At 34.0% G+C, this 27,646-nt stretch overlaps 2 protein-coding genes across 2 annotated transcripts; one reads left to right on the top strand and one right to left on the bottom strand.

Annotated features, from left to right (window-relative positions):
• Window positions 1-3,751: 3,751 nt before the first annotated feature.
• LOC143634138 (villin-3-like) lies at window positions 3,752-15,040 on the bottom strand. Its single transcript, XM_077102297.1, has 22 exons — window positions 14,918-15,040; window positions 14,497-14,596; window positions 14,332-14,403; window positions 13,475-13,711; window positions 13,224-13,401; window positions 12,799-12,931; window positions 11,991-12,150; window positions 11,748-11,913; window positions 10,784-10,887; window positions 10,553-10,711; window positions 10,406-10,474; window positions 9,888-9,956; window positions 9,659-9,796; window positions 9,041-9,169; window positions 8,792-8,939; window positions 8,109-8,119; window positions 7,878-8,018; window positions 6,810-6,935; window positions 6,634-6,693; window positions 5,487-5,601; window positions 4,939-5,132; window positions 3,752-4,037 (listed from the first exon to the last, which is right to left on the bottom strand). Exons 1-22 carry the CDS (start codon window positions 14,968-14,970, stop codon window positions 3,924-3,926), a joined length of 2,676 nt encoding a protein of 891 aa, XP_076958412.1. The 5' UTR covers window positions 14,971-15,040; the 3' UTR covers window positions 3,752-3,923.
• An 8,338-nt stretch (window positions 15,041-23,378) lies between these two features.
• LOC143634171 (leucine-rich repeat receptor-like tyrosine-protein kinase PXC3) lies at window positions 23,379-26,990 on the top strand. The gene is made up of 2 exons (XM_077102327.1): window positions 23,379-25,899; window positions 26,662-26,990. The coding sequence occupies exons 1-2, from the start codon at window positions 23,526-23,528 to the stop codon at window positions 26,988-26,990; spliced, it is 2,703 nt and encodes a 900-aa protein (XP_076958442.1). The 5' UTR covers window positions 23,379-23,525.
• Window positions 26,991-27,646: the final 656 nt, after the last annotated feature.

Here is a 27,646-nt window from a genome sequence, read left to right as displayed (position 1 = left end):
CCGGTCAACAAGGTACAAGTGTTTTAGCATAAAGTACATTTTTAATTATTTTTTAATTATGTTTCTGACTATGATATTGTACAATGCTGCTTAAGTTACTTGTACATTTACATTTATTAAGGTTATACATTTTATTTTATTTTTTTAGCATTTATTTTTGTTGTCATTGGTTAACTAATGATGCTGTCAGACAACTTATTGCTGACAGCAAATGAATCCCATGTGTAGATAGATACATGTACATATTGATACAAGTGATAAATCATTAACTCAAAAGAAAATTTTGTGACATGTTACAAGATTTTATATAACATGGATCTATTCTAAGATTTTTTTTATACATTTTTCCTTTAAATCAAGTCTATATTAAATTATTAATTAAGTAAAGAAAGAGTAACATGATGGCATCATATGCCAATAAGCGTGTTCGTTATATACTTCACTGCACGGTAACACTGCTTTCGGTGTCTCAGGTAGGGTGAGCGAGTTGGGAATCTTGGCATTAGTCACTAAAGAAAGGGCTCTTGCTTGTGTGTATTTGCGATGATGGAGCCCCAAGGGCCCGGGACAATCGTTGGCGGCGGATGTCGTCTTACCGGTTTTAATTTGGACTGTTGAGTTGTTCAACGATGGTTTGGAGTTGTGAGAGGGTAGATGCCGGTTATGCCCGGACCTCCCTGATGTTGGGCATGTTAATCAAGATTATATGCACATGTCATAAACTTTTATATAATTATAATATTATAATATAATTGATTATAATTTGATATCATTATGGATGTATGTTTAGATTTTTTTTTTTAATTTTCCCTTTAAACAAATATATTTTAATTATATTAAATAAATAAAGGATAACATGATGACATCATATGTCAATCATGTTGGGCATGCTAATCAAATCATTTAAAGGATTAATTAATTTGTTGATGGAATGTTGATGGTAATCATGAGTCATGACGGGACCATATTTGTTCTTGTTCCATACAAAGTTAAACATATGTGTATATTCTTTACATAATAATATAATATTATTAAGATAACATGACGTGTGGATGTGGAATGAGGGGTAACGAGTAAACAATGGGTTTGGTCAAATTCAACAAGTTTAGAAAAGTTAATTAAACCACTTTGGTAAGGCATTTCTATTTATATCAAGTTTTTCGAATAAATACGTTTATAGCGTTTACGTTAAAGCCTCTCTGTTCATACAGAAAAAACGGATGAAACAATTAAAACACAACTAAGTTAGATTCTATATAATAGAGAAAAAAAATTATAGAAAACTAAAACGCATCTATAAATTTACAGAAATTATGTTAATTTTATGAAATGGTCATTATACCCATTTATGGAAAAATTAAATAAAATCATCACCTCCGACCACTTGCAAAAACCTAAAACTAACCAAAGGTGAATACCTTTAGACCACCACTAACAACTTCGGTCACCTAAAGAAGATGGAACCATGTTTTATTTCATAGTTAAAGGAAACCTTTGTTTGGGTAAGTTTGCAGAAGCGATACCTTATGGTTTTTAAAAGTTCATAACGAGGCAAAGTGAAGATCAATTGTGTTTAAGAAGAATATTGTTTGGTTTAATTTGAAGAGAATTGCATAAATTTCTTGCAATTGTCTTTTCGATTGTTATTGGTGTTGTTAGTCGAATAAAATGTCCAAAAATTCCAACATTGTTGCCCATTTCAATTTTCAACAATGAAAATAGCAGTGGTGCAAAAGAAAAGAAAGAGCAAACGTCTGGAATAAACGTTGATGAATGCATTAAGAACTAAGAAATTGGTTGATAAATACAATAGATTTAAGATGTTATTTGCATATCTATTTTTTCATCCTTTTCAAGATGCAATGCAAACACTATTTTTTTAATCTAATTCAGCCAAAAGTCACTTATTCTATATTTTTTTAATATTTTTTATTGACTTCTTAATTAATTTACATTCAAGATGAGTTATTAAAACTTTCCCTTAAACTTTACGATGGGTAGCCATGAAGTAAATGGTACCTTAAATAATTTATTTAATCAAGGCAACTTTTGTCAAAATAAATTTAGTTACTTATTAAAGTTATAGTTAGGTAATTATGATGGGCTTTCAGTGTTTGGGTGACTATTAATCTATATTGATTAGGGAAAACTAGAATGAAAAAAGCTATCAAAGAATTTAATAATTATAATTTTAAGATTTAAAAAGTTCAACAAATGTAATAGCTATAAAATTCTTAATAACTTTGTTTAAAAAAAATATGAATCATGTATTTAAATTTTAAAAGTTGAAAAAAGAAACAAAATAATCCACTCAGTCCCATCAACCTCGTTAGTCGACATCTTTCATCACATACCAGATCTTCATGGTCAGGTCATCGATGAGCATACAAACCTTTGTAACAGATGTCATTTTTTTGTCAGTTAATCCTTTCGAACACACGATGAATATAATATATTAATATTTAGTTTTTATTTTTATATTTATAAATGATAAGTCAATACCGTAACCGTGATCACCGGATTAAATTTAAAAGAGCATGTGCATGGTCTTCCCTTTTATTTAATTCTATTGCTTTAAAGGCTTTCGTTTTGTTCTTATAAGAATGAAAACGTGTTTCTTTATTGTGTTTTTTTGTTAAAAATATATGTATATTAAACTACTTAAATTTTTTGTATGTAATTCATAAAGCAATCCATTATGTTATAGAACTAGTTGAAATAAAATAGAGGATAAACCGTGGTAATGTATATTTATAAATAAATCAAACATCTTTAGGGACAAAATTACTACAATAATAATAATAATAATAATAATAATAATAATAATAATAAAATTTATGGGTAAAAACATTACAAAAACAATTTCAAGGTGAAAAATCAAGTGATATATTAGCAAAACTAGCTGGTGGCTGTAGTTTTTTAGATATATATTTAGGTGTTTGATAGAGTAGCATAAGCCTAGATATTCTATGGCCGGTTACACTCCTTACATATTTCGTGTGATGCGTGAGAATGATCAGAGGACATTTCTAACATGAAGAGCTATGGTTGGTGTTATGGGAATTATGCACTCAAGGAAGACGCCCACATTTTGGAAAATGAGCTGAAAACAAATATCATTCTATTGAACTGTGTTCCTGCTTCGGTATTGATTACCGTCGTTTGGAGGCTGCTACGGAGGGTGATGTGTGTTTGATGAAAGTGTGAAGAAACTAAGGAGGTTATAATAACGAACGCGTTCTTTTCTTAGGAAATTTGTCCATAAGAACCAAGGAGGTTTTAATAACGAAGATCATTGTAAACTCAATGCACTTCGCGGCCCCTTGTTTGATGAATATTATGATTCATATTCGTTAACAAGTCAACCGAATTACACGAAAATATCAACAAAAAGCAAGTGATATATTGAATTCTAAACTAAATTTAAGCAAGTTTAAAGTAGAGTTGTAAAAACTGTAGACACTTAGACACTTGTATTTTTTCATACATAAAACACGGGTGATTATACAAATTTTCCAGTTTTTTTACAAAAATGTCTTTTAAGCGAACACGCCCTAAACTACCAAATAGTTAAAAATTGAAAGATTAAACTGTTATTAATCGATTATCATAAATAATAGAGCCAAATTTTCAATAACATAATATCTACATGAAGTAAAAATATATTTTTAAAACATTAAAGTAAGATAGATTATAAGTTATAACAATTAATGAGTCGTTATCCATTATAAAAATTCTTATACATCTTGCACTACCTTCTCAATGTCAAAAGACAGCAAATTAACAAAAAAGAAATTAAAAATCCAGACTTTATTTTGGTCAAATTGACTTGGTGAAACAGCAAAATTTTCAATTTTGTAAAGATTGGTGTTATTGATATGTTTTAATGTTTATTACTTGGTTTGATAAAAAAAAGTTGACTTTTAGAAAAGGTCAACCTTTTTCTTGGTCAAATCTTGCTTCCATTTTGGTAACTTATAGAACTCAGCTTTTGTCATCCCAAGCACAGACTCAAATTCTTCAACAGAAAGATAAGCCTGAAAAATCAAAAAACGAAATTAAATAATTATTATGAAAAATTATGAACGGGCCGATCCTGTTTTATCTTTAACGGATCAATACGCTATGTGGATAAAATAAGTCGACGTCCGCCCAAAGTATATTTTAATGCATAAAACCTACTAAATTATTTTATTAAAATAAGTTGATTATTGCTGAACTTATAATGATATTTGACACCGACCAATTTTCCCTGTCGTTAAAGGTGAAAACAAGTCAAGCCGCTCGTGACCTAGTCGAGCTCGAGCCTAAAAATAAGCTTGTTTAATTTAATAAAGGGGCGTTTAATAAACCAGCCGGAGACAGCGCTTCACTTGTCGAGCTTGAGTAGCTTCACGAGCCTATACGGCACAATATTTATATAACTTTTACTTAATGCTTATAATTATATATTTATGTAATGTAATAATAAGTATTATATATAAATCTATGATAAAAATAACTTGAATAATATATAATTATGTGTCTGTATATACATAGATATAAATGTATATAAACTAATTAATAAATAATAAACGAGCCGAACTCGAGCTTGAAAACGTACTCATGAATCAAACTCGAGCTTTAGAATTAGAGCATGAAAAGAGCCCAGCTCAAGCTCGAAATCTATCATTAGTTAAATGGGCCAAGCTTGGCCCGGTGCGTTTACACCCCTACGAGTCATGTCACTCAAGGAAAAAAGAATGAGCCCTATAAAGGGCCAACTTTTATTTTTGTAAGATAACATGACTGATCATGTTGATCTCAGTCCTAAAAACTCGGACTAAAAGTGTTGCGGGTCAACCCAACCCAATCTGACTAGAGTGACAATTACCTTTTTTTATCCGAACCCATTTTAATCCACCAGTTTTGCCATCATTTAAAAAGAAAAAAACTAACCTCTCTCCTCTTGAGGTCGATTCCGGGAACAGTGTCCTCAGACTTAACCCTGACTTGTTCATAGGTGAAAGTGGATTGACTTGACAAAATTCCGTTTTCGTCCTCCTCGATCGCAACCTTCGGTTCTGAATCGTCGTCTTCTGGAATCGGCTCAGACGGTTCTACGGGCTCTTCAGGGGCTTCTTCGGGCTTCTCTGTGTGTTTTTATAAATAAACATACTTTAATCTATTATATATATATACATTACTTATTTTATTTTTTATTTAATATATATCTGTAATCTGGAGGTGACAATTTTGACCCATCTGCCTGTAAAGGAATACGGGCCAAAGGGTTAAACCAATAGATTTAATTAAAGAGTTAATGGGTCAAATGAGTTAAAAGTTATCCAAAAGGTTTTTGTGTGACAGGCCAGGCCCACGAGACTCGACATGTTACCTAACTAGTGTTAAAATAATGTTTAATGCATTAGTTATTGATATTAACATTGTGGGTCGGGCCGGGCCAACCAGACTCGGCCCGTTACCAAACGGGCTTGTTTTGATACCAGGTGAGTCGGGAGGAGGGGGGTCATCGGCGCTGGTTTTTTCGGCAGTAAGAACTCCTGATAATGCAGCAACTGCAGCCCGTCTCTGACCACCACCGGTACCTTTTGATCTGCCCTAAATCAATAACAAAAGTCAGTGAATACTAAATAGTAAAAGCAAAATAGGCGGGCCTAGATAGATTAAGGGTCAAATGAGCAGTCGGGTTCGATAACAGGTCAAATGGGCAGCTGAGTTTGATAACGAGCCAAATGGGAAGTCAGGTTTGATAAGGGCCAAATGGGCAGTCGGGTTCGATAACGGGCCAAATGGGCAGTCAGGTTTGATAACGGGTCAAATGGGCAGTCGGGTTCGGTAACGGGTCAAATGGGCAGTCGGGTTCAATAACGGGTCAAATGGGCAGTCTGGTTCGATAATGGGTCAGATGGGCTTGGGTGGATTAAGCAGCTTTGTAAAGGATCAAATGGGATGGGTACTTGGGTTGACCCGTTAATTAACTCCTTTTTTCCGATTGTCATGACTGACGAATATAAAATATAATAATGTAATTATAGAAATGATTCTTCAAAAAAACAAAGTTTTTGAAACTTTCATGCTATTTGCAGCTGAGTATTAGAAATAGCATTTTTTTTAGTGATTAGATAATACAAAAAGTAATATTATGTATTTCAAATTATCATCTCCTAATAAATAAATAATGCTAAGAAAGTTGTAATAAATTAATAAAACAGGTTTGGGTCGAGAAAAAAGGACAGCTTTGAAAGCGGGTCAAATGGTTGAGTCAAGTGTTTAGGCTACCGTACTCCACAACTCCCCAAATTTGGAAAGCCACGTTGCCCCACTCTGGCCAGACTATGTATTCTTAACCGGGCCAACGCTGGCATCAGAGTTTGGCTTGGGCGTTCCCCCGGAAAACCATACCGCCGGTTGCCACTTGACAGCCATTGTGCCGCCACAAGAGCAGAACTCTCTGGCGTAACACACGGTGGGGCGAAAACCAGGGTATCCTCTTTAATATATATTTTTTATTTACAAGACCAACCAATATAATAACCAAATTATAAAAATTATTACTTTGCTAATTCTTAAATGTGGTGTTATTTGCAGCTTTGAGGATAAAATATGTTATATATTAGAGCAGAAATTTACCGCAGCATTTCCTGCTCCAAATAGTATAGTAGCTTTCTTTTGGAATGAGTTCCCAGGAATCTAATTGCATAGAAAAATAATAATAATAATTAAATAAATAAAAAATCACGGTCTAAATAGCAACTAAAACGGGTTGACGAATGATAATAGTATTAATAAGTAACAAGTGCACTTACTGTTGTTTTAGACGCTTCCCATGAGAAATATACTGTGAAGAAGCACGGTTCATTTCCTTCGTTAACTCTGTATAATGGCACGTGTGGGGACAACCCGTCTAGAGATGCAGCGAGTTCTATGTATTTCTGAAATTAAATTTGCAAAAAATAAGATTAAAAACGTGTAATGTTTTGTTGCAAATGAACAAGATATTGAGGAACTGTCCATACGTAAAATAAGGGTCACCCAAAGGCCAAAGTGTACTTTTTAAGGCATAAAACCTCCTAAACAGGGTTGTAAACGAGCCAAGCCGAGCAAGGTTGGGCTCGATATTGGGTCGTTTATCTTAATGAACTGAAATGTAGAGCTCGGGTTAGGCACGTAAGAAGCTCGAGCCAACTCTTTTACTTAAAAAAAATATATTTATATTTTTACACATATTGATACATGTAAAATGAAAAAAAAAACAATCTTCTTAACATACACATAATGCATAATGAATAAATTAGTAAACTACAAAAATTTATAATTTAAAATGTTGATTATATTTTTGGATTATAATATGTAAAATTTGGGCTTCATTCATAAACGAGCCAACGAAGAAGCAGCTAAACGAGTCAACGAGCCTAACTTACCTTGGCTCGGGCTCGGCTTGTTTACAAACCAAACCAAGCCAAATCGTTTCGGCTGGGCTAGTTTCAAAACAAGCTGATTTCGAATGAGCTTTTTGAACCCCTAAATCATTTTCAAAAAACTAGATAATAATAACTATTATAACTTTTATAATCATATACCGATTGCATATTAAAAATAAAATATTTGTCCTAAAAGCGTACCAAGTCAACCCAACGCACCTCACTTAACCAGTACAAAAGTTACCTATATTGACCCACTAGTTTGGGTTAAGTTTTAACTTAACGGGTCAAACCGGTCAATTATTTGAAAGTAGCTTCAATAGAAACAATTCACATGGATCAAAAGTTTCCTAAAGTGTACTTTTAAAGCATAAAACCTTATAAATTATTTCATTAAAAAAAATACTTTTTGTTCCATACAAAAATTTCCCATTTTGATCAGGAAAAGAATACCTGGCCATATTCAAGAGCACTTTTCTTCTCCTTCGGGTCAACGCCTTGACCAATCCAAACAATGACTTCAGCACGTGTATCTAATATCATCATGTCCTCCGGTAACAAGTCATCTTGATCAAAGTTGTAAACTTCTTCAATCTTTAATAAATAAATAATCATGATTCAGACATTTGTCACACAAATAAATAATTCAAGAAACCAAATGTAATATGCAAACTCCAAACCCACCTCCATTTTTCCTGAAAGTCCACAAACCAGCCAAAAGGGTAACAAAAAAGATATTAGTTAAAGGAGTTAAAATTATAAATTCACAAAAGAAAACAGGGGTGTGCAATTGTGCATGGGGCAGTTTGGGTAGGTTTTGGCTCAAACCGAAAAATCGGTTTTGGGGTTTTTGAAAACCATTCGGTTATGGTTTTTTCAGTTTTACGTTTTCACAATGGGTTTGGTTTGGTTTCATTTTATCAAATGGGCTTTAAAATTATAAATTTTGGGCCTGACTTTTTTTGTTAATTAATAATTAATTGATTATTACACATTTAAAGTTAGAATATTTGGGCTCCACCATCTATAAGTTTCTTACAAGTTACTTAAAATTAGTTTTCTCCGTTCGGTTCGGTTATTTCGATTTTTGGTAGATAACATCATAACAAAACCAAAATAGGACAAGATTTTGGACTGGAAAAAGGCCAAAAACTGAAAATTTTTGGGCTCCACCATCTATTAATTTCATATAAATTGCTTAAAATTGTCTTTTTTCCATTTGGTTCAGTTTTCGGTTGATAGAAAAGCCAAGACTGAAACCGAAAATCGTTTTTTAAAAACATAAAACCAAACTGTCAGTTTGTTTATTTCGGTTTCGTGCACACCCCTAAAAGAAAATTTAAAGCAAGATCTAATTTAAATCTAACCTTTAGAAAGCGAAAATCCAAACAAATGAGGATCTCTATTAGTTTCAAGTGATACTTTAGTACTATTGCAAGTATCTTTCCCTCCAAGTCCAAGCCAAAAAGATGCACTTTCGGATCCTTCTTTCTGGTACTTAACATGCACACCGGGCTGAAACATACAAAATAAAATATGACATAAAAATTAACCATAAACTTGTTATGTATAATGCTAATAATCAAAAACTAAATAAGATTACAAAAAGTGCATACTTTCAAAAACTCAGCAATTTTGGCAGCCCAACGGTGTTGTTCATAAGTACTTTGGGTTCCTTGCCAGATGTATAGGTGGGACCCGGATTGTATAACGAAGCATTCGTGTGAATTCAACGATGATGCCACCTAAAATACATAAATTATATTTTAGCACAGAATCGTAACATTAGATCGAAAGTTTATAAACTGGTAGGTTTAAGAAGAGATCAAACCTTGTACCTTAAAAAAAAGTAAAAAAGAAAACATAATAGCACAACTTGGTTAATTAAATAATATTGCATGCATGCTATAATTAAAAACAGTTATACTTGTTATATTTCAATTCTTATACATGTAAAGTTATTTTATTTTTATTATAATTTATAAATTAAAAAACTGTTTTTTTTTTCATTTTTCTAAAATTTCAGTCGGCATGGTTTTGGCGGCCGGTTTAGCTCAGTTAGAGTGGTTTAAATGGTTTTTGAACACCTATATGTATATATGTGTGTTGTATGTATGTGTGTGTGTGTGTGTGTGTGTGGGTGGTCATTTATGAATAAGTTTAATAAATTCCCATCTTTTGAGAAAATATTATACAAAAATGATTCCAGAAAACATATTAAGAGTTAGATTTACCGGATCTAATTGCATAGCTTTATTATTATGCACTGCAGTTCCTAATATTTGAATAACCGAAGAACAGGTGGGATTGTAGGTTTCATCATCTACTCCTTTTTCTGCAATGTAGCTTTTATAACCAGAGCTTAATCCACCCTAAATACAGAAAAACCATAACATCACTTGGAACTTCATAGCAAAAGATAATGTTTTTGATTTATAGTTATATAAATGTAACGGTGCATACCTTGAATACCACCATAGGTTGAAAAATAGCAATAAATTGTGGCGGTTCTTTGTCTTGATAGATACGGCCCTAAAAAATAGTATCATATGTTAATGATCATTTGGTTGGAGCCAACAATAGTTATTAATGCAAGAGTTAGGTCTATTTTGACTTTAACGGGTCAAACAGGTCAAATAAATACTTAGCTTGAAAAAAAGTCAAACGAATCGAAAATCAGCCAAAGTGTATTTATAACATGTAAAAACATCATTTTTTGGAGCCACCAATTTTGACCCTAGTTATTAAAGTGTGAGTTAGGCCCATCTTGTCTTCAACGGGTCAAAGTCAAACAAAAAATTAGCTTAAAATTAAAAAGTCGAAACGGGTCAAAGTTCAGCGAACTTTATTTTAGATACATTAAACCTCTAAAATCATAGTATTCAAAAGAACAATATTATTAATGAAATACAAAAAAAATAACTCATGCAATAATATTTGACACAACGATTATTCACGATAACGAATTAAATTTTTAGTACCTGAACCGGTCTAGCCTTCAATGAGTTAAACATCGAAGCAGTCAGCTTAGCAGCAGTATTTTGGTCCTCCTGTTAAAACAAAAGAATTAAAATACAATCATTTAATCTTTCTACTTCATATAACAAAAATACAAAATTTAAATTTACCTCAGTACTGTCTTTTCCGATCCAGTAACAAAGATAAAAATCTTCTTTTTTCTCTCTAGAATGGTAACTGTAAAGAACAATGTAACAATCTCCGCTGTAGAATTTACCAATGTCCTCATGGGCTACAGGATTTTTAGCGCCCCCGTCAATAGACCATACCTAAACCGAAAATGCTTAAAAATGTAATAAATATAAAAATAATATATATAGAAATTAGTTAGTGATTAAAACCTCAAGTTTTCCATTCGATTCAAGCAAAGGCGGAACGACTTCCTCTACAACGGGAGTGTTTTTCTCTTTTCCTTTTGGCCCGCCACCTTGTTGCTTTAGTAAAGCTACAATATAGAATTGTACGAAAATGACAATTTGTAAAATGACAATTTTACCCTTGTTACTAAACGGTAAACTACGGAACTTACAGAAATCATCCTTCATTTCAAATGTACATATTAGCCTGTTAGCAGTCATTAAGAGGCTACCTCTTAATGGCTCACAACCTCTTAATGGTTAAGACTTAAGTCTTAAGAGGTAGCCTAAGTCTGAATGGTTAAAAGGTAACCATTAAGAGGTAGCCTCTTAACCATTCAGACTTAAGGTTACCTCTAAACCATTAAGAGGTTATGAGCCATTAAGAGGTAGCCTCTTAATGACTGTTAAGAGGCTACCAAATAGCCCCTAACTGGTGTTAGATTTCTGTTAATGTTTATAAAATGAAAAATATACCCTTATTACTAAAGGACAAAATGTGCTAATATAAAGAGAATGACAACAAATGCAATGTACTATTCACATGTTAACCATATATGCAACATACTTCAACTTTTTTAACAATTTAATGTAATAAACTTGCCAATTTCTTGACAATTATTTTACACATTTAAATCAACAAATTGCATACTTTAGTAAAAAATTGTGAGGGTGTTGAATTAAATGGTTTAAAAAAAAGTACTTTGCATGCGTGGTAAAACCGTAAACACTATATTACATTTTTTACAATGTGACATTAACTGTATATATCAAAAATAACATATCACGGAAATAAAACAATTTAGGAGGTTGTACGCATTAGTAATTTGGGCATATATTAGCTTATTTGACACGTTGACCGGTTCAACCCGTTTAAGATACTACACAGCTCGAATCAACCCATTCATAAGCAGACAAACTGAATTGTCACTTCTAATATCATTATTACCTGAAACTTTTCCTCTATTTTCAGCCACTTTTCCTCGATTTTCAGCAGAAGGTGCTGTCGTTGACTGCCAAGAGTCAAAGTTTGATTTAAATGCATGTGTCTCATAACCTTGAATTAGTCGGGTTACAAGTGTAGCTTTTGGCCGGTTATTACTCGAGAGAAACTCCTGTAAACGATTAATGGTGAACATATGTAGCTTATAAATAAACGAAAACGCTACACAAAAAAAAAAAATTTTTCCACCTCAGCAGCCTTCGTGGCAGCTTTTCTTTCGTCAACTTGTGTTGATCGACCGACCCAAACGAACACCTCATCACCACAATCCATTAGATAGCATTTGTCCTTTTCAAATGTTGATTTTGAATATTCTTCAATTTGATCTGCAACTTGCTCTCCAGCAATGCTGCAAACGGGTCATTATGATTTTGAATATTGTTATGACAGCTCAATATTCATTGTTTGACACGAGCACGACCACTTTGACCCAAATATATTTTTTGTCATAAATTAATATTTTAAAGTTACAATTTTACAACAAAGGGTACAAATGTATATAAAGGAGCTACATTTTAATTATAAAATCTCATGTCATTTCTACTTTTAAGTTTTAAATACTGGCATAAAATACCCACCAATTTAACTTATAACATAAAACATATTTAAAATAACAAAATAAAAATAAATGGGTTAAACGGGTCAACTCGCGAACCTCCCAAGTTGACACGAACACAACCCGGTTGACCCAGCTTTTATTTTATTTCATTTTGTTGTGGTAGATTGATACTTTAAAGTTACAATTTTACATCAAAAAAATGCAAATGTATATAAAGGAGTTACATTATAATTATAAAATCTTATGTCAAGTTCTATTTTAATTTTTAAATATTGACATAAAATACCAACTGATTTGACATGAACATGACCCATTTAGCTAAATGGGTTCAACGGTTCCACCCGAACCCGTTTATACTGAACCCGAACTTGTGAATTTAATGTTAGGTTCAAGTCATGTCAGAGCTGATTAAAAATCTTGAACTGAAAATTTTCTTACCTATAAAGTTTGCCAGGTGTCCTATCGGGAACGACATCATCATCACTCATAACCTTTTTGCCAATAGGAGCAAACCCGCCAAATATAACCCAAAATTCACCCGAATCCCCTTCGGCTTGTAGTTTTCCATCATCTAAAAAGATTAATTAAACAGAACATTTAACTCAAAATAATGAATCTGGGCCTAAATCTTTTGGTTAATTAATAACTAAAGGATTATTAATATTATGCATCCGAACTATTAAATAAATTTCTATAAAGTACTTAACAATCAAAATTAACATAAAAATCCATAACTTCGGTTCGGTTCTTTCGCTATTAATTATTTGCAAAACTTACAAAAACATAAAACCAAACCGTCGGTTTTTGTTTGGGTTCAGTTTTCGGTTTTGTTGGTTGGATCGGTTTTTTCAGTTTCATCTTACCAACAATTGCAACTTGGCATACTCCTCCATGGTATGTATCTTTCAAAAACGGAACAACCTCCAAAGCTTTAGCTCTTTCTTGAATATTTGAATTTGCTCCATTAAATTGAAATATTTTATCTTTACTGTCCAAAATAAACACATCATCATGATTCAACACCGATCGCGAAAAGGGTACCTGATAAAACACAAAAAAGTTTATAATTTATTCTTAAAGACTGTAATAAAACATTTTTGGATGTTATTTGGACCTGTTTTAAATGAACGACTCGTTTTCCCTTGCACGTGTATAATCTTGTTACAAATTCTTCTTCTTCGGGTTTCTTAAAACCGGATGCAACACCGCCTTCAAGTGGTATAATACACGGTTTGAAATACGATATAAATTTATCGGATTCGTGATTTTGAAGTTCTCTGTGTTGGACTGTGCGTCCACCAAGAATTGCATCGAGTTCCACTGTTTTTATTGATGCCACTCCAGCTTCATCCTAATTTGTATCATGAATTAATATATACTTTAGTTTATACATAAATTTATGCATAATGGATGTCATGTAGATACGTAATACATGCATATATACACATATACATAGTGAAGGGCTCTGATAAAAAGGAGAGTCTGCCCAAAGAGTGTAAAAAGGAAATTATAACGGTACATTTAAAAATTTATAACAGTGAGTCAACGTGTTTTTATTGCTCCGAGAACTTTCTTAAAATATACACGCACGCATAGATAAGCGTGTTTGTGTGTGCATGCACATAACACAGTTTTTCCCGAGAATGCAGAACAAATTCAAAAAGAAAATGAATTAAATGCAATATTTATTCGTCTCTGCTAAATTCAATATTAATATGAACAAATTTTGTTTATTATATAAAACCTGCACACGTGCAAATCATGTGTAGGTTATATTACTTACACATAAGCTACACGTGTGTAGGCAAACAGTTAAAGCTATAAAACAATTATGAAAAAATCAGCTTGATGGTCTTTTTATGTACATAAACATACACATTCGTGTGTAAAATGTACAAAATTTACAAAATATGAACCACTGATAAAAAAATAAGATTTAAGTTTATTCTTTTTGTTCTTGCAATAATATACCTGGCTAGTATCTTTTCCCAACCAGAAATGTATGTCATACATGTACGCGCCTGCATTGGCCCTACCAGAAGTCTGCATACACATGAACCGTTGACGATACAATTATATAATTATTTCATCAACATAATATTTATCATATGACACGAAAGAATAGTGTTAAACCACCTGCAAGACAACGTATGAATCGCCTGAGTAGAATCTACCATAATCAGCTTTTGGCAAAGGCACAGGTTTAAAGTTTTCAATCCTCCATATTTCAAGCCCTCTATACAGTGTTAAGGAAAAATCCAACAACAAATGTTATGATATGTATATTAATGTGGTGACAATTTGGAAATTAGTTGGATATTAATAACGGACAGGAAGGGTAAAAAAGGAAATTTGTCCTTTGTTGACTTTTAGTCTGTTTGATACAAGTATAATATTGCTATATATATATATTTTTTATCAAAAATGATATTCTTTTAAAAGGTGTAACATATATTGCGATATAACTGTATATAACTGTATGCGTGTGTGTGTGTGTGCGTGCGCGCGTATGCATATAATGATGAAATGAAAGTACATTCTTTAAAGTAAAGGATACGGTCTCGAACCAACTCCCTGGAATGCAGGTTCAAGAGCTTTTGCAGTAGCCATGGTGTCGACTATTGGCTTATTATGTCTTCAAATTATAACAATACATCAAAATTTTCACACTACAGAGTTTATAAAGGAAAGCATAGGTTAGAACAGACATCATTAAAACTTGTGAGCATAATTAAATACAACTTAAATTTTCGGTTTCGTTTGCAGCCTAAAACGTTAATTAAAGAGGGAGTTTGGAGTTGTGTGTTTAAACAAGATGTTACAACTTAAAAGAACTTATTATGGTGAACTTTTTAAGAACCCTTAAACGGGTTAACCTGTTCTTTAAACGGGTCATGTCTGTGTTAGCTCATTTATTAAACGTGTCGTGTTCGGGGGTCACCCTGTTTTGTAAAACGGGTCATGCTCTTGTTAACTCGTTTATTAAACATGTCGTGTTCAGGTCACCCTGATTCGTAAAACGTGTCGTGCTTGTCGGCCCAAAACAAGTTTTTGTTTCTCCGTGTCGTGTTTCAGGTCATGTCAGAAATTACCACCCTGCCCCTAGTTTCATTTATACCAAATCCGACAAAAATCATACTAAATGACAAAAATACCCTTGACAATACAAAAAACGAAACACACCCTATAAACGAAAACGCGTAATCTGTAAGGGTATTTTAGGCATGAATCATATTCATAAATCAAGTCACAATGCAATTAATCTCATAAATTAATTTGTATTAAGAAAGAACATTAAAAGCTAAAAAGTTTTCACAACATTAAAATCTAATAAAATCAAAACAACAACATTAAATTGTTCTAGAATCAATCAATCAATCAATGACATACCTAAGGTTTGATGGTTAGCTCCATAATAATCATCCCAAATCTGAAAATGGTTTTTTGGGTCTTGATGGGAATGAATTGAGGGAAAAAAATGGTTGAAATTGATGTAAAATTTTGAATGGACGTGCAATCTTTTCGTATCGAATTGCCATTCCGTTGGTTAATTTGTTCGATTGCCAGATGTTGATCGTTGATTGTATACCAAGTATCGCGGGCTCGTTTGCTAAGTAACACGAAAATGCTTGAAGCTCGCGGGGTTAAGGTTAGAGTGAACGGTTTGGTTTACGGTTTAAAACAGAACGGTTTGGTTTGGTTTGGTTTACGAAAATGTTTGGTTTAAATATTTTATTATTTCTTTTACTTTTATGAATGACTTATCAATTATGAATTAAACTAGGCTACACAGGGTAACCAAATGATAAAGACGATCCCATATGTAGGGATGCAAATGAGCCGAGTCCGAGCTTGGCTCGTTTAACTTGTACAGAGCTCAAGCTCGGCTCGTTTCAAGCTTTATTTTCAAAACTTGAGCTTGGCTCGTGAGTAGATTTTCAAGCTCGAGTTTGACTCGTTTACTATATATCAGTTGTTTTTTATAAAATTATAAGTATTTTTATATATTTTTTTCTATTATAATTTTATGTATAAAGAAATATGTATTGTTTAGTTATTTTTATCTATTTTTTCGTAGCAGTATATATATTAATTAATATTTATTAAATATATATTTTAAAAAGTTATATAAACGATAGACTCGTTTAGGCTCGCGAGCCGGCTCGAGCTCGATAAGTGAAGCTCGGGCTTGTTTATTAAACGAGCTTACTTTTAGACTCGAGCTTGATCAAGTTTTTCAACGAGCCGATCTCGAGTGTCTCGCAAGCAGCTCGGCTCATTTGCACCTATACCCATATGTCTGCGGTCGCAAATGGTACCAGATAGTCAAAATCCAGCATCTCCTGTTTTAAGAAAAACATGCTGCCAAAAAGATCATTGCGGTAAAACCTGGTTGAGATAGGATTCAAACTTAAAGATTCTACTGTATTTAGCTTAAATTTTTATTCTCTCTAATACCAAAAGGATCATGCTAGTGGAACTTATCCAACATGGAGAATGTAACGAACTTTTTAAAATCGTGTGGTGTCTATTATTTTTCTTTTGTTGTTAATATATTAGGGCTGACAATTGAGTATTCGTTTAATATACGATAAGACCTGTTAATTAGAAATGGTATGTGATTTATTTATTTTCTTAAATAAATTGAAATTAGTAGGCTAGAAACACACATAAACTACACGAGTAAGCTACTAGTTATATGCGCATTCAACCCGCTTTCATTCATCTTCTCTAACATATAAGGCAAAACTTCGGTAATCTACTATTGGCATGAAGTAACCACCGTGATTGTTTCCCTTTTGCCACTTCACACCTCTCATCCTGCCAATCCGTTCAAGAGGTAGTTTGCTAGTGTGGAGTTCTCCAATTCACCAAACCGAGCGTCATTGTCATCTCTTCCTCTCTTCATCATCATTAATCATATCCTATCACTTTTTTTGGAAGGAAAAACACACATGTATTGATAAAATGAATGACAAGTCAATGCTGTAGGAGAAAGATAATTTTTAAGAATCAAATAACTAGAAGGAAAATTATATGGAAGTAAAACACTTAAAAATTACACATGTAATGCATTTTATACACATTTTGAAATTCATTGTATGCATAATTTGTGACGTCTATAGCATTTGTCACAACATCCTGCATTATGCCATTTTAGTTATTTTGATTGTTTTCATTACTTTTTAATGCGTGAATCGTGAATGTTATAAATTCACGCGTTCATTTAGTTATTTATATTCGATTCTAGGTTCCTACTTTCAATTTTTCAAGATTTTGTCACACATATAAAATTTAAATTTTATTTACAGAAGCGAACGTGATATACCCGAATTTTAGCAACTTTTTTCTCAAAAACTATTACCATTTATCATTTTAACTTTCACTTTACATAACATTACATAGATTTTCTACATCAACCAATGATTCACACTATCACTAAAGCACAACATAAGCAACCTATAATATAACACCTTCAAATAAATATCATGATGTATATATTACTTTTAATGGCATATAAATCAAAAGAGATATAAGAAAGAGTGGTGGCCCAAATGGTAGAGACAATGCATGATACATGTCTAATAAAGGAAGTGACCAATCTAGATTCCATCAAACCCCAATTTGTTTTCCTGTTCATTTCATTCATCTCATTACCTTTTGTGTGGATCCCATCATGCCATTATTCATGCACATGTCCATGCCCCTTTCCCACCACCATTTGCTTCTAATCCATTTCATTTTTAAGATTATGAAAAAAATTAATACTCTTTTTAAATAAAACTATTAAAACACTATAAAAGTTTGCAGTAAAATATAACCTGAGATAAAAAAGGTTATTGAATATCAATTATGAATCATACCAATGGCATTACTTTTGTTAAGACAATACATATATGTTTGCTATAATGATTTAATGTTAGCTACGCAGTTGATACCACCAACATATTGTTATATGTCGGTTATCAGTTATCGGTCATTTGGTAAACTATCGGTTATCGGTCATTTGGTAAACTGATGTATCGGTTATCGGTCATTTGGTAAACTATCGGTTAGAATATCGTTACCGATAATATCGATGATATTGGTCAATATTGGACCAATATTTGACCAAAATATCATCGATATTCTCATTTTAAGTCTTAATTATCAATTTTTAATGTTCAATGTTAATGTTTTAAGTCTTAATCACTGCTTCTTATGATTGTTAGTGATTTGCAAGTTGAAAAAGGTTAATTTGTTAATTGTATGAGAGTATAATGAATTGTTAGTGTTAAATTACTATATATACGAACTCATGATATTAAAGTTACCGATATCTCACCGTGATATCCGATATATCAAATATCGGTCCTTAACCGATATCCGATATTTTTACATATTAATTGCTTAGAATGTTAGCCACATGTATTAACACATATAAAGACACTTTATACAAAAAATCATAAAAGTAATCACAATAACATTACGCGAATAAGTTTCATGTATTTTTATATTTGTGTATCACAAAGCCGAGTGAGTGTATTATTATAATTTATAAATATGTTGAAATGTAAAACACCAAGGTAGCGTTTGGTATGCAGGAATGATAGTGGGAATAGAATGATTCATTACATGAGAGTGGAAAAAGTGGTGTTTGGTTGCTCAATGGAATGGAATCATTCATTACACATGGAATTCCATTTCATCAAAACCATTCCTTTCCACCCCCCTTCTTTTTTTTCATTCCATTCTTCCTTCACCCTACTTTCTCAACAACACTACCACCTAACAACGACCACCACCACTACCATTGCTGCCACCACCACTTGACCGCCACCGTCGTCATTGCCACCACCTCCGTCCCCACCGCCGCCACCACCTGACCGCCGCCACTGTCGCCGCCACCCTATCATCGCCATCACTACCAATGCTACCACTGCTTGACCACCGCCACCCCCACCAACATAACCACCGCCCACCACCACCGTCGCCACCGACACCACCATATTCGTCGCCGGAGCTACCACCACCATCGTCGTTGCGTTTTTTTTTTAATATTTTTAGATAGGAGTGTTTTTATCATTTCTAATTTATTCCTATAATTTTTTTTGGATACCAAACAACAAAAAGTAATAATTCATTTCATTACTATAGGTTAACCAAACAAGACAAAGGAATAGTAATGATTTATTTCATTCCCTTATCTATTCCATTCATTCTCTCATTTCATTCCCCTTTATTCCATTAACTCCAACCATGTAAGGCCTCGAACCCGGTAGCCTTACTTTAGCGTCGGATTTACTCATAAACACAGTTCTTACAAATCAGAGTTCATTAAAACTTTCGCGGAATATAAAAACTTTCATGAAACGTTACAGCAATTCAAAACTTGCCTTAATTAAACATTCTTGTCTTTCAAAATAAACGTTAATTACATTAAAACATCTTGAGTCTTCAGATGCCAGTCTCCTATTCGCCCACCATGTGCCCGCTCAAGCTAGCTGTCTCATTCTACTCACCTGCGTGCATACTAAAAGTCAGCTACGCTGAGTGAGTTCTAGTTAATCATACACTATACAATACATACACATACATACATATCCGAAGATACATATCCATACTTAACTAGTTACCCTTCTGTTCTACATACATACTTACTACCATACATACATACATATCTACAATCACTAACCTCAGTCTACCGAGAGTACGTTCATAGTCCGCCGTCTATACCTGTACTCAAGGTCGTGAACACGTCAAAGGTCCGCAGTCCTTACCTATGTTCACCATTCATGGTACGTGCAAGGTCCGCGGTCCTTCCATATACCATCCCACTTCCACAACACGTACAAGGTCCACAGTCCTTCCCTATGTTGCAACCTAATTCATAGCACGTACGAGGTCCACAGTCCTCCCCTATGCTACCACAACACGTATAAGGTCCACAGTCCTTCCCTATGCTGATGCCTATCCATAATACGTATAAGGTCCGCAGTCCTTAACTACGTTGTCGTCTATTATCTGTAACACGTATAAGGCCCACCGTCCCTATCTACGTTTACATCTATCATCTACATTACGTATAAGGCCCGCAGTCCTTAACTACGCCATCACCAGCCGAGTCTATGTCCGACAGAAGCTGGAGGGATTTGCCATCCTAACTTACAATGTCGAACGTAGAACTCGCATACCATTCGTATACCTGTATACACATACTTCACATATACAATAATTACATTATAGCATAAGAACACTCTAGGCGTTCTTTACATCCTTCATTTAGCAACCATACCCCTTGTCGTTATGTGCAATATCCGAAGATCGTTCACGCCCCGACAAGTATTCATTTGTAATATTCATACATCTTCGATATATAATATTCGTACCTTTATTTTTAACCTGACAGTACGCGCAATATCCGAAGATCGTTCGCGTACCGACAAGCAATCATTCATATCCATCACATATATCACATATGACATACACTTATCACTTAGGATAAATGTATTAACAACACATCGAGTACGCACACAGCCCCGAAAACCTAACAAGGAATGGGGCTAGAAACTCATTTGAACTCTGCTTCTTCCTCCGATAGTTGTAAATCCCTTCTTTAACTGAGCTCGGCTGACTGTATAAGTTACACGTATTAATACTCGACTGATCTAATCTGGTGGCCTAGTATTAGCTTACTTTTACTTATCGTTTTAATTTATTTTCTAATCGAACTTGACTTTAGGCGAAGTTAAACCTTAGGCGAACTTGGCTTTAGGCGAAGTTGTCGTCAGGCGAACTCGGCTTTAGGCGAAGTTGTCGTCAGGCGAACTCGGCTTTAGGCGAAGTTGTCGTCAGGCGAACTTCGCTTTGCAGGCGAAATTCATCAGGCGAACTTAGCTTGCAGGCGAAGTTGTCGGCTGCAGCTACTGTTCGTTCTTAAATCCTTCGTTTCTTAACCAAATAACTCGATTTAGGTATCCACGGAATCGTCTGATCAGCGCCTACAAACCCCAACCATCAAATCGACCTAACATCGATGTTTAAAGGGTGCGATTTAGGCATATAGGTTACGGGTTCTTTTTATCAATCGATTAACCCATCAAATCATAACCATTTTCAGTAAGTTTAGCTTTGTTGGATTCGTTTTTACCATACAAACACAGATCTATCATTTCTATACTAATCCAAACCTAAACGAACAAGTTCTCGATATAAACGTACCGTAAATGAGTCGAACTACGAACACGAGCTGGTCTTGTTGCTTTGGTTCGTCACGACGATCTAGCACCAACAAGCTCGGGTCCTCGCCTTTGGATCTTGGTTCGGGTTATGTGTGTTTTGGGTGTGTGTAGAGATTAGGATGGATAAATGGATGGAATGGAAAGGATTGGGGTTTAAGGGGGTATTTATACTCCCTCAAGCCCATGGACCGAAGGCCCATATTTCCTTTTGGTCCATATCCAAACCCATCTAATTATCCTACTAAGTCTTCATATTATGCTGTTCCACTAACTCGTTTATTTCACCCGACAAAATAATATATTAAATATTACTTAGAAATTTCGGGATGTTACAAACCAAACATACCCCAAGTCTCCAACCCACTTTTTAAGAAGCAAAGTATATAATATAGATACATGAAAAATAAAGTAGAATAAATAAATAGATGGCCAATAAAAATTCCGACACACACAAATAATATGTTTATTATAACAAATTGAGTATGTTGCAAGTCTTTTAGAAAACCAATACCACATTCAAGCAAAAACCTTGATTCCCGCCACAATTAACGTTTATATATTTTTTATTATTATTTTAGTTTATATAAAAGTTTTATATCGTGACAAATTTATCCCGAAAACGATTTATAGATGATATCCGGTTTATGTTTTAGCTCGGTTCGAACTCGTTGATTACATAACTAATACACTAGTTTAGTATCAATAAATTGTTTACAAAACCTATGTTTATCAAAACAAATACATATGCATGACCTATTGGTCTAGGGAAGGCTGTAAGCGAGCTCAAAGTTAAACGAGCCTAAAATTGAGTCACAAGTCAAGAGAAAATATAGTGATTTTTAGTATAGTTATATAATATATATGAATATATAGTAGGGAATTGAATACGAATACTCTGATCCTGTTGAAGAGCAACGTATTCTACGATTCTTTTAATTGCCATAAAAATCAACTAAAATATCTCAAAGTGAAAGAAAAATTTTATATTTTACAATTTTCAGTGCCTTTTTGTTATTTTAACCCCTTCTTTTTAGTGTGGGGAGCTTGCAAGAAATGGAAAAAAACCTGGAAAATGGGAAAATAATAAATAATACACATTCCAACACCTACATACATACATACTCATGAGAGTCATGACTGCTCATAATATCTTTCCTTGTGTCCACAACCCAAAATTCTACTTTTTTTTATCCACTCCTCCACTCAAATTATACCAAGAATCTTGCAAAACATCCAAAATTCTGAACTTGATCCTTGATTCATACTCATTTCTGGTTTTAAATTCTGGGTTCTTTTGGGTTTTGATCATAAACCCTTTAAATTACTTTACCCCCCTCAAATCAAGTTTTTTTTTGTTTTTAATATCATTTGGCCCTTGAAAAATGCTTGTTAGGTGGTGAATCTTTAGTGTCTTTTTCAGTGTTTTGCAGCAGTTGGGTGGTGAATCTTTAATGTCTTTTTCAGTGTTTTGCAGCATAATTCCATAAAAATTCACTGAAAAAGCAGTGTGGTTGCATCATAATTAAAGAAAAGAGGATAAAGATTGGATTTTTATTATTTTAACCCCTCAATCTTGGGTTATTGTTCTTGAATTTGAATCATATTTGACCCCAAATTTGCCTTTTTCAGTGTTTTGCAGCATAATTCCATAAAAACTCACTGAAAAAGTACTGGGGTTGCATTATAACTAGAGAAAAGAGGAAAAAGATTGGATTTTTATAATTTTAGCCCCTCAATCTAGGGTTCTTGTTCTTGAGTTTGAATATTATTTGACCCCAAAATTTGAAAAATGTGTCTTTTTCAGTGTTTTGCAGCATAATTCCATAAAAATTTACTGAAAAAGTAGTGGGGTTGGATTATAATTAAAGAAAAGAGGATAAAGTTTGGATTTTTATAATTTAATACCTTCTTTTTGGTGTGCGGAGCTTGCAAGAAATCAAAAAAATGAAGAATTTGTGGGTGTTATTGATTTTGACAGTTGGGTTTCTTTCATTGATGAATTCTCAACTCATCAATGGTGATAATAATAATAATGATGATGATGATGATCTTGTCACTCTGGTAGCCATTGGCAAAGAGGTTAAATTGGTAGATTGGAATGAAGATAAGCTCAAGAACACCTCAAGTTATTGTTCATGGCCTCACATTACTTGCAACTCCAACCAATTTGTCGAAAAAGTTGTTATTACTCATCAAAATCTTGAAGGTAATATCACTTTAATCTCAAGATTGAAGTCATTAAAATGGTTAGATTTGTCATTTAACACTTTACATGGACCAATCCCTAAATCTTTAGGTAACTTGTTTGATCTTGAGTTTCTTGATTTGTCATACAATAAGTTTGATGGTTCAATTCCAATAGAATTGGGATTACTAAAAAATCTCAAATTTTTAAATATTTCGAATAATTTACTCATTGGATCAATACCTAATGAGCTTAAAGGGCTTGTAAAGTTACAAGATTTACAAGTTTACACCAATAATTTGGATGGAAAGATTCCAACTTGGGTGGGAAATTTGAGCAATCTTAGAGTCTTTAACGCTTACGAGAACGAATTGCGCGGTAAAATACCCGAAAATTTAGGGGCTTTTTCAGAGCTTGAAGTATTAAACTTACATTCCAACTATCTTGAAGGATCCATCCCTGAAAGCCTGTTTGCTAATGGGAAATTAGAGGTTTTGATTTTGACTCAGAACCGACTCAACGGGTCATTACCTGACTCGGTAGGAAAGTGTAAAGGTTTTTCGAGTTTAAGAATTGGTGATAACGAGTTGACCGGTAATATTCCTAAAGAAATCGGTAATCTTGGTAATCTTGAATATTTTGAAGTTGATAACAATAATCTTTCTGGTGAGATTGTTCAAGAATTTGGTCAATGTTCTAATTTGAAACTTTTGAATTTGGCTTCTAATGGATTTAGTGGGATTATACCTCCGGTTTTTAGCGAAATGAATAATCTTGAAGAGTTTATCGTATCGGGAAATGATCTTTTTGGTGAGATTCCAAGTTCTGTTTTTAGTAACAAGAATCTTAACAAGATTGATTTGAGTAATAATAGGTTTAATGGAAGTATACCTAAAAGTGTTTGTAACTCATCAAGATTACAATACTTGCTATTGGGCCAGAATTCGTTAACCGGTCCAGTCCCGAATGAGATTGGGAATTGTTTAAAGTTGCTCGAGTTGCAGCTCGGTGGTAACTATCTAACGGGCCAGATTCCACCTGAAATCGGTAAAATCAAGAACTTGGAAATTGCTTTGAATTTGAGTTTTAATCATCTTAACGGACAACTGCCTCCAGATTTAGGGAAGTTGGATAAGTTAGTTTGTTTAGATCTTTCAAATAATCAACTCACGGGTGATATTCCTTTGGCGTTAAAGGGTATGTTAAGTTTGCTCGACGTTAACTTTGCGAATAATTGTCTAACGGGCCCGATACCGGCATTTGGCCCGTTTCAAAGGAGCCCGAATTCAAGTTTTTCGAATAACAAAGGTCTTTGCGGGTACCCGTTGAGTTTCTTATGTGGAAATCCAAACGGGCCTCAGTCGTTTCATCACTCGGTTTCTTACAAAACCGTGTTGGTGGTTATCGGGTCGGGTTTGTTAGTATTTGCATCCGTTACCATTGTTGTTGTTCTTTTCATGATAAGAGAAAAGCTAGAAAAACTGGCGAAAATGGCCCAAAAAGAAGATGAAGAAGTCAACGATGATGGTCAACCGTTGGTAATTCTTGGAAACATGTTTGTCGAGAATCTTAAACAAGCTGTTGACTTTGACGCTGTGGTCAAAGCAACGTTAAAAGATTCGAATAAAGTCAGTAGCGGGACGTTTAGTACCATCTACAAAGCGGAAATGCCTTCGGGTTTGACTTTATCAGTCAAACGCCTTAAATCGGTAGACAAAACGATAATTCATCAACAAAACAAGATGATTCGAGAACTCGAAAGACTTAGTCATCTTTGCCATGATAATTTGATTCGACCAATCGGGTTTGCTATTTATGATGACGTGGCGCTTTTACTACACCAGTTTTTACCAAACGGATCGTTGGCCCGTTTTCTTCACGAGTCTAGTAAAGAACAAGGGTACAAGCCTGATTGGCCCGTTAGGCTTTCTATAGCTGTTGGTGTTGCAGAAGGGTTGACTTTTTTGCATAGTTTGGCTATTATTCATCTTGATATTTCTTCTGGAAACATATTTCTTGATTCGGGTTTTAAACCGTTGATCGGTGAAGTTGAAATCTCAAAGCTTTTGGATCCTTCACGCGGTACAGCTAGTATCAGTGCGGTTGCTGGCTCGTTTGGTTACATTCCTCCAGGTATGAATCGGGCCCGCTTTCTGGTATTCTTAACTTTTGTGTTTAGGTGGCACGATGGGAGTGTTGGGTAATGAGTTAACATGAGTTCGGTTGAAATTGGTAATTTGTCGTTTAGGCTGAAATGGGTCGGTCAGGTCAAGTTGGGTTGACCCGTAAGCATTTTTTGTCAACACTTTTGATTTGTTTTATAATTGAGTTTCGGGTTTTTTACTTATGTGCTGAGGTGGCAAGATGGCGGGTCGGGTGGGTTGGATAACGGATTAAAATGAGTAGGGTTGAAATGAGTAATTTTTAGTTTGCGCATAAACGGGTCAAGCTGGGTTGACCAGTAAAAACTATTTGTCCATTCTTTTTATTTGTTTTATAACTGATTAACGGTGATTCAAAAACAATACGTTATGGGCAACTTTCTTCGTGTTTGACATTTTCCCGTTTGACTAAAATTTGATTTTGCTCAGGTCAAAACGGGTCGTTTTTGAAAAATGCTGAAACGGATAGGTTTGTCTGAAACAATCTTATTTTTTCTTTTACTTTATAAATAAGTATGATAAATAATGATATACTTTCTTGTATCAGAATTGATTTAAACATTTTTATCAAGATACACTTTGGTCAACTTTTAACCTGTTTGACTCGACGCAAGCTAATCTTTTGCTTCGACCCACCAAAAATAAAAATAACCCGAATCAACACATCAAAGATACATAACAAATAAATTATCTTTTCAACAATCTTGTCCTAAAAGTGTCCACCTTTAACCAGAGTACGCATACACAATGCAAGTAACGGCTCCAGGAAACGTGTACAGTTTTGGAGTCGTGTTACTTGAAATCCTCACGACGCGGGCCCCAGTAGACGAAGCGTTCGGGGAAGGTGTGGATTTGGTGAAGTGGGTTCAAGGCGCAGCCACTAGAGGTGAAACACCGGAGCAAATACTTGATGCGAAACTGAGTACAGTGTCGTTTCAATGGCGAAAAGAAATGCTTTCGGCTTTGAAAGTGGCTCTAATGTGCACAGACTCTACACCAGCCAAGAGACCAAAAATGAAAAAGGTGGTGGAAATGCTTCAAGAAATTATAGAAAATAAGTGATTTAAAAAAAAAATAAAAAAAGCTGTATGGGCTTTGAAGAATTGGATGTATACAAAGCCCTTAATTGTGTTATGGATTAAGTTTTTGTATCTCTACTTATGGAGATTGATGTAACATTGGTTTTTTGTAGTCTGATTTTGTAAACAAATTTACCTAAGATGAGATGATGATGTTATTATGTTGTGGGTTTTATGTCAAAACATGATTTTCACACATTTTTTGAAAACTCACGGAGGAGATGAAAACAGGATTAAACATCACGGGGGAGATGGTTTTCGCGGAGACGTTTTTCCTACCAAAACTCACGGGACCGATGGATTTGGTTACAAAATATCGGGTGGGATCAGACTCTTTACATGTGTCAGAAATTTAGTGGTAGCCGAAATCTATCGGCGGGAATCCAAAATGTAGCGTCTCCATGAGATTTTGATGGATTATTATTGGAAAGTTTTAGAAATTTGGACTAAAATAGGGTTCTCTCTACTATTTTTGCTTATTTTGGGAATTTTCTCTTAATCTAATTCTCTCTTTATATACATCCAAGAGGAAACGTTTTATTAGCTAATAAGAGTAACATGGTACATCAACAATTACCAAGCTAATATATAATGTGACACCTTGTCAAACATGGTTATTGTCTGTACGAAATTAAACAT

Source organism: Bidens hawaiensis, unplaced genomic scaffold (assembly GCF_021521415.1).
Source record: "Bidens hawaiensis isolate Kalapana, Puna unplaced genomic scaffold, B.hawaiensis_p1.1 tig00007028_1, whole genome shotgun sequence".
Lineage (NCBI taxonomy): Eukaryota > Viridiplantae > Streptophyta > Magnoliopsida > Asterales > Asteraceae > Bidens > Bidens hawaiensis.
Note: the sequence above shows the minus strand (reverse complement) of the source record. Positions and strands in the feature narration are given on the sequence as shown.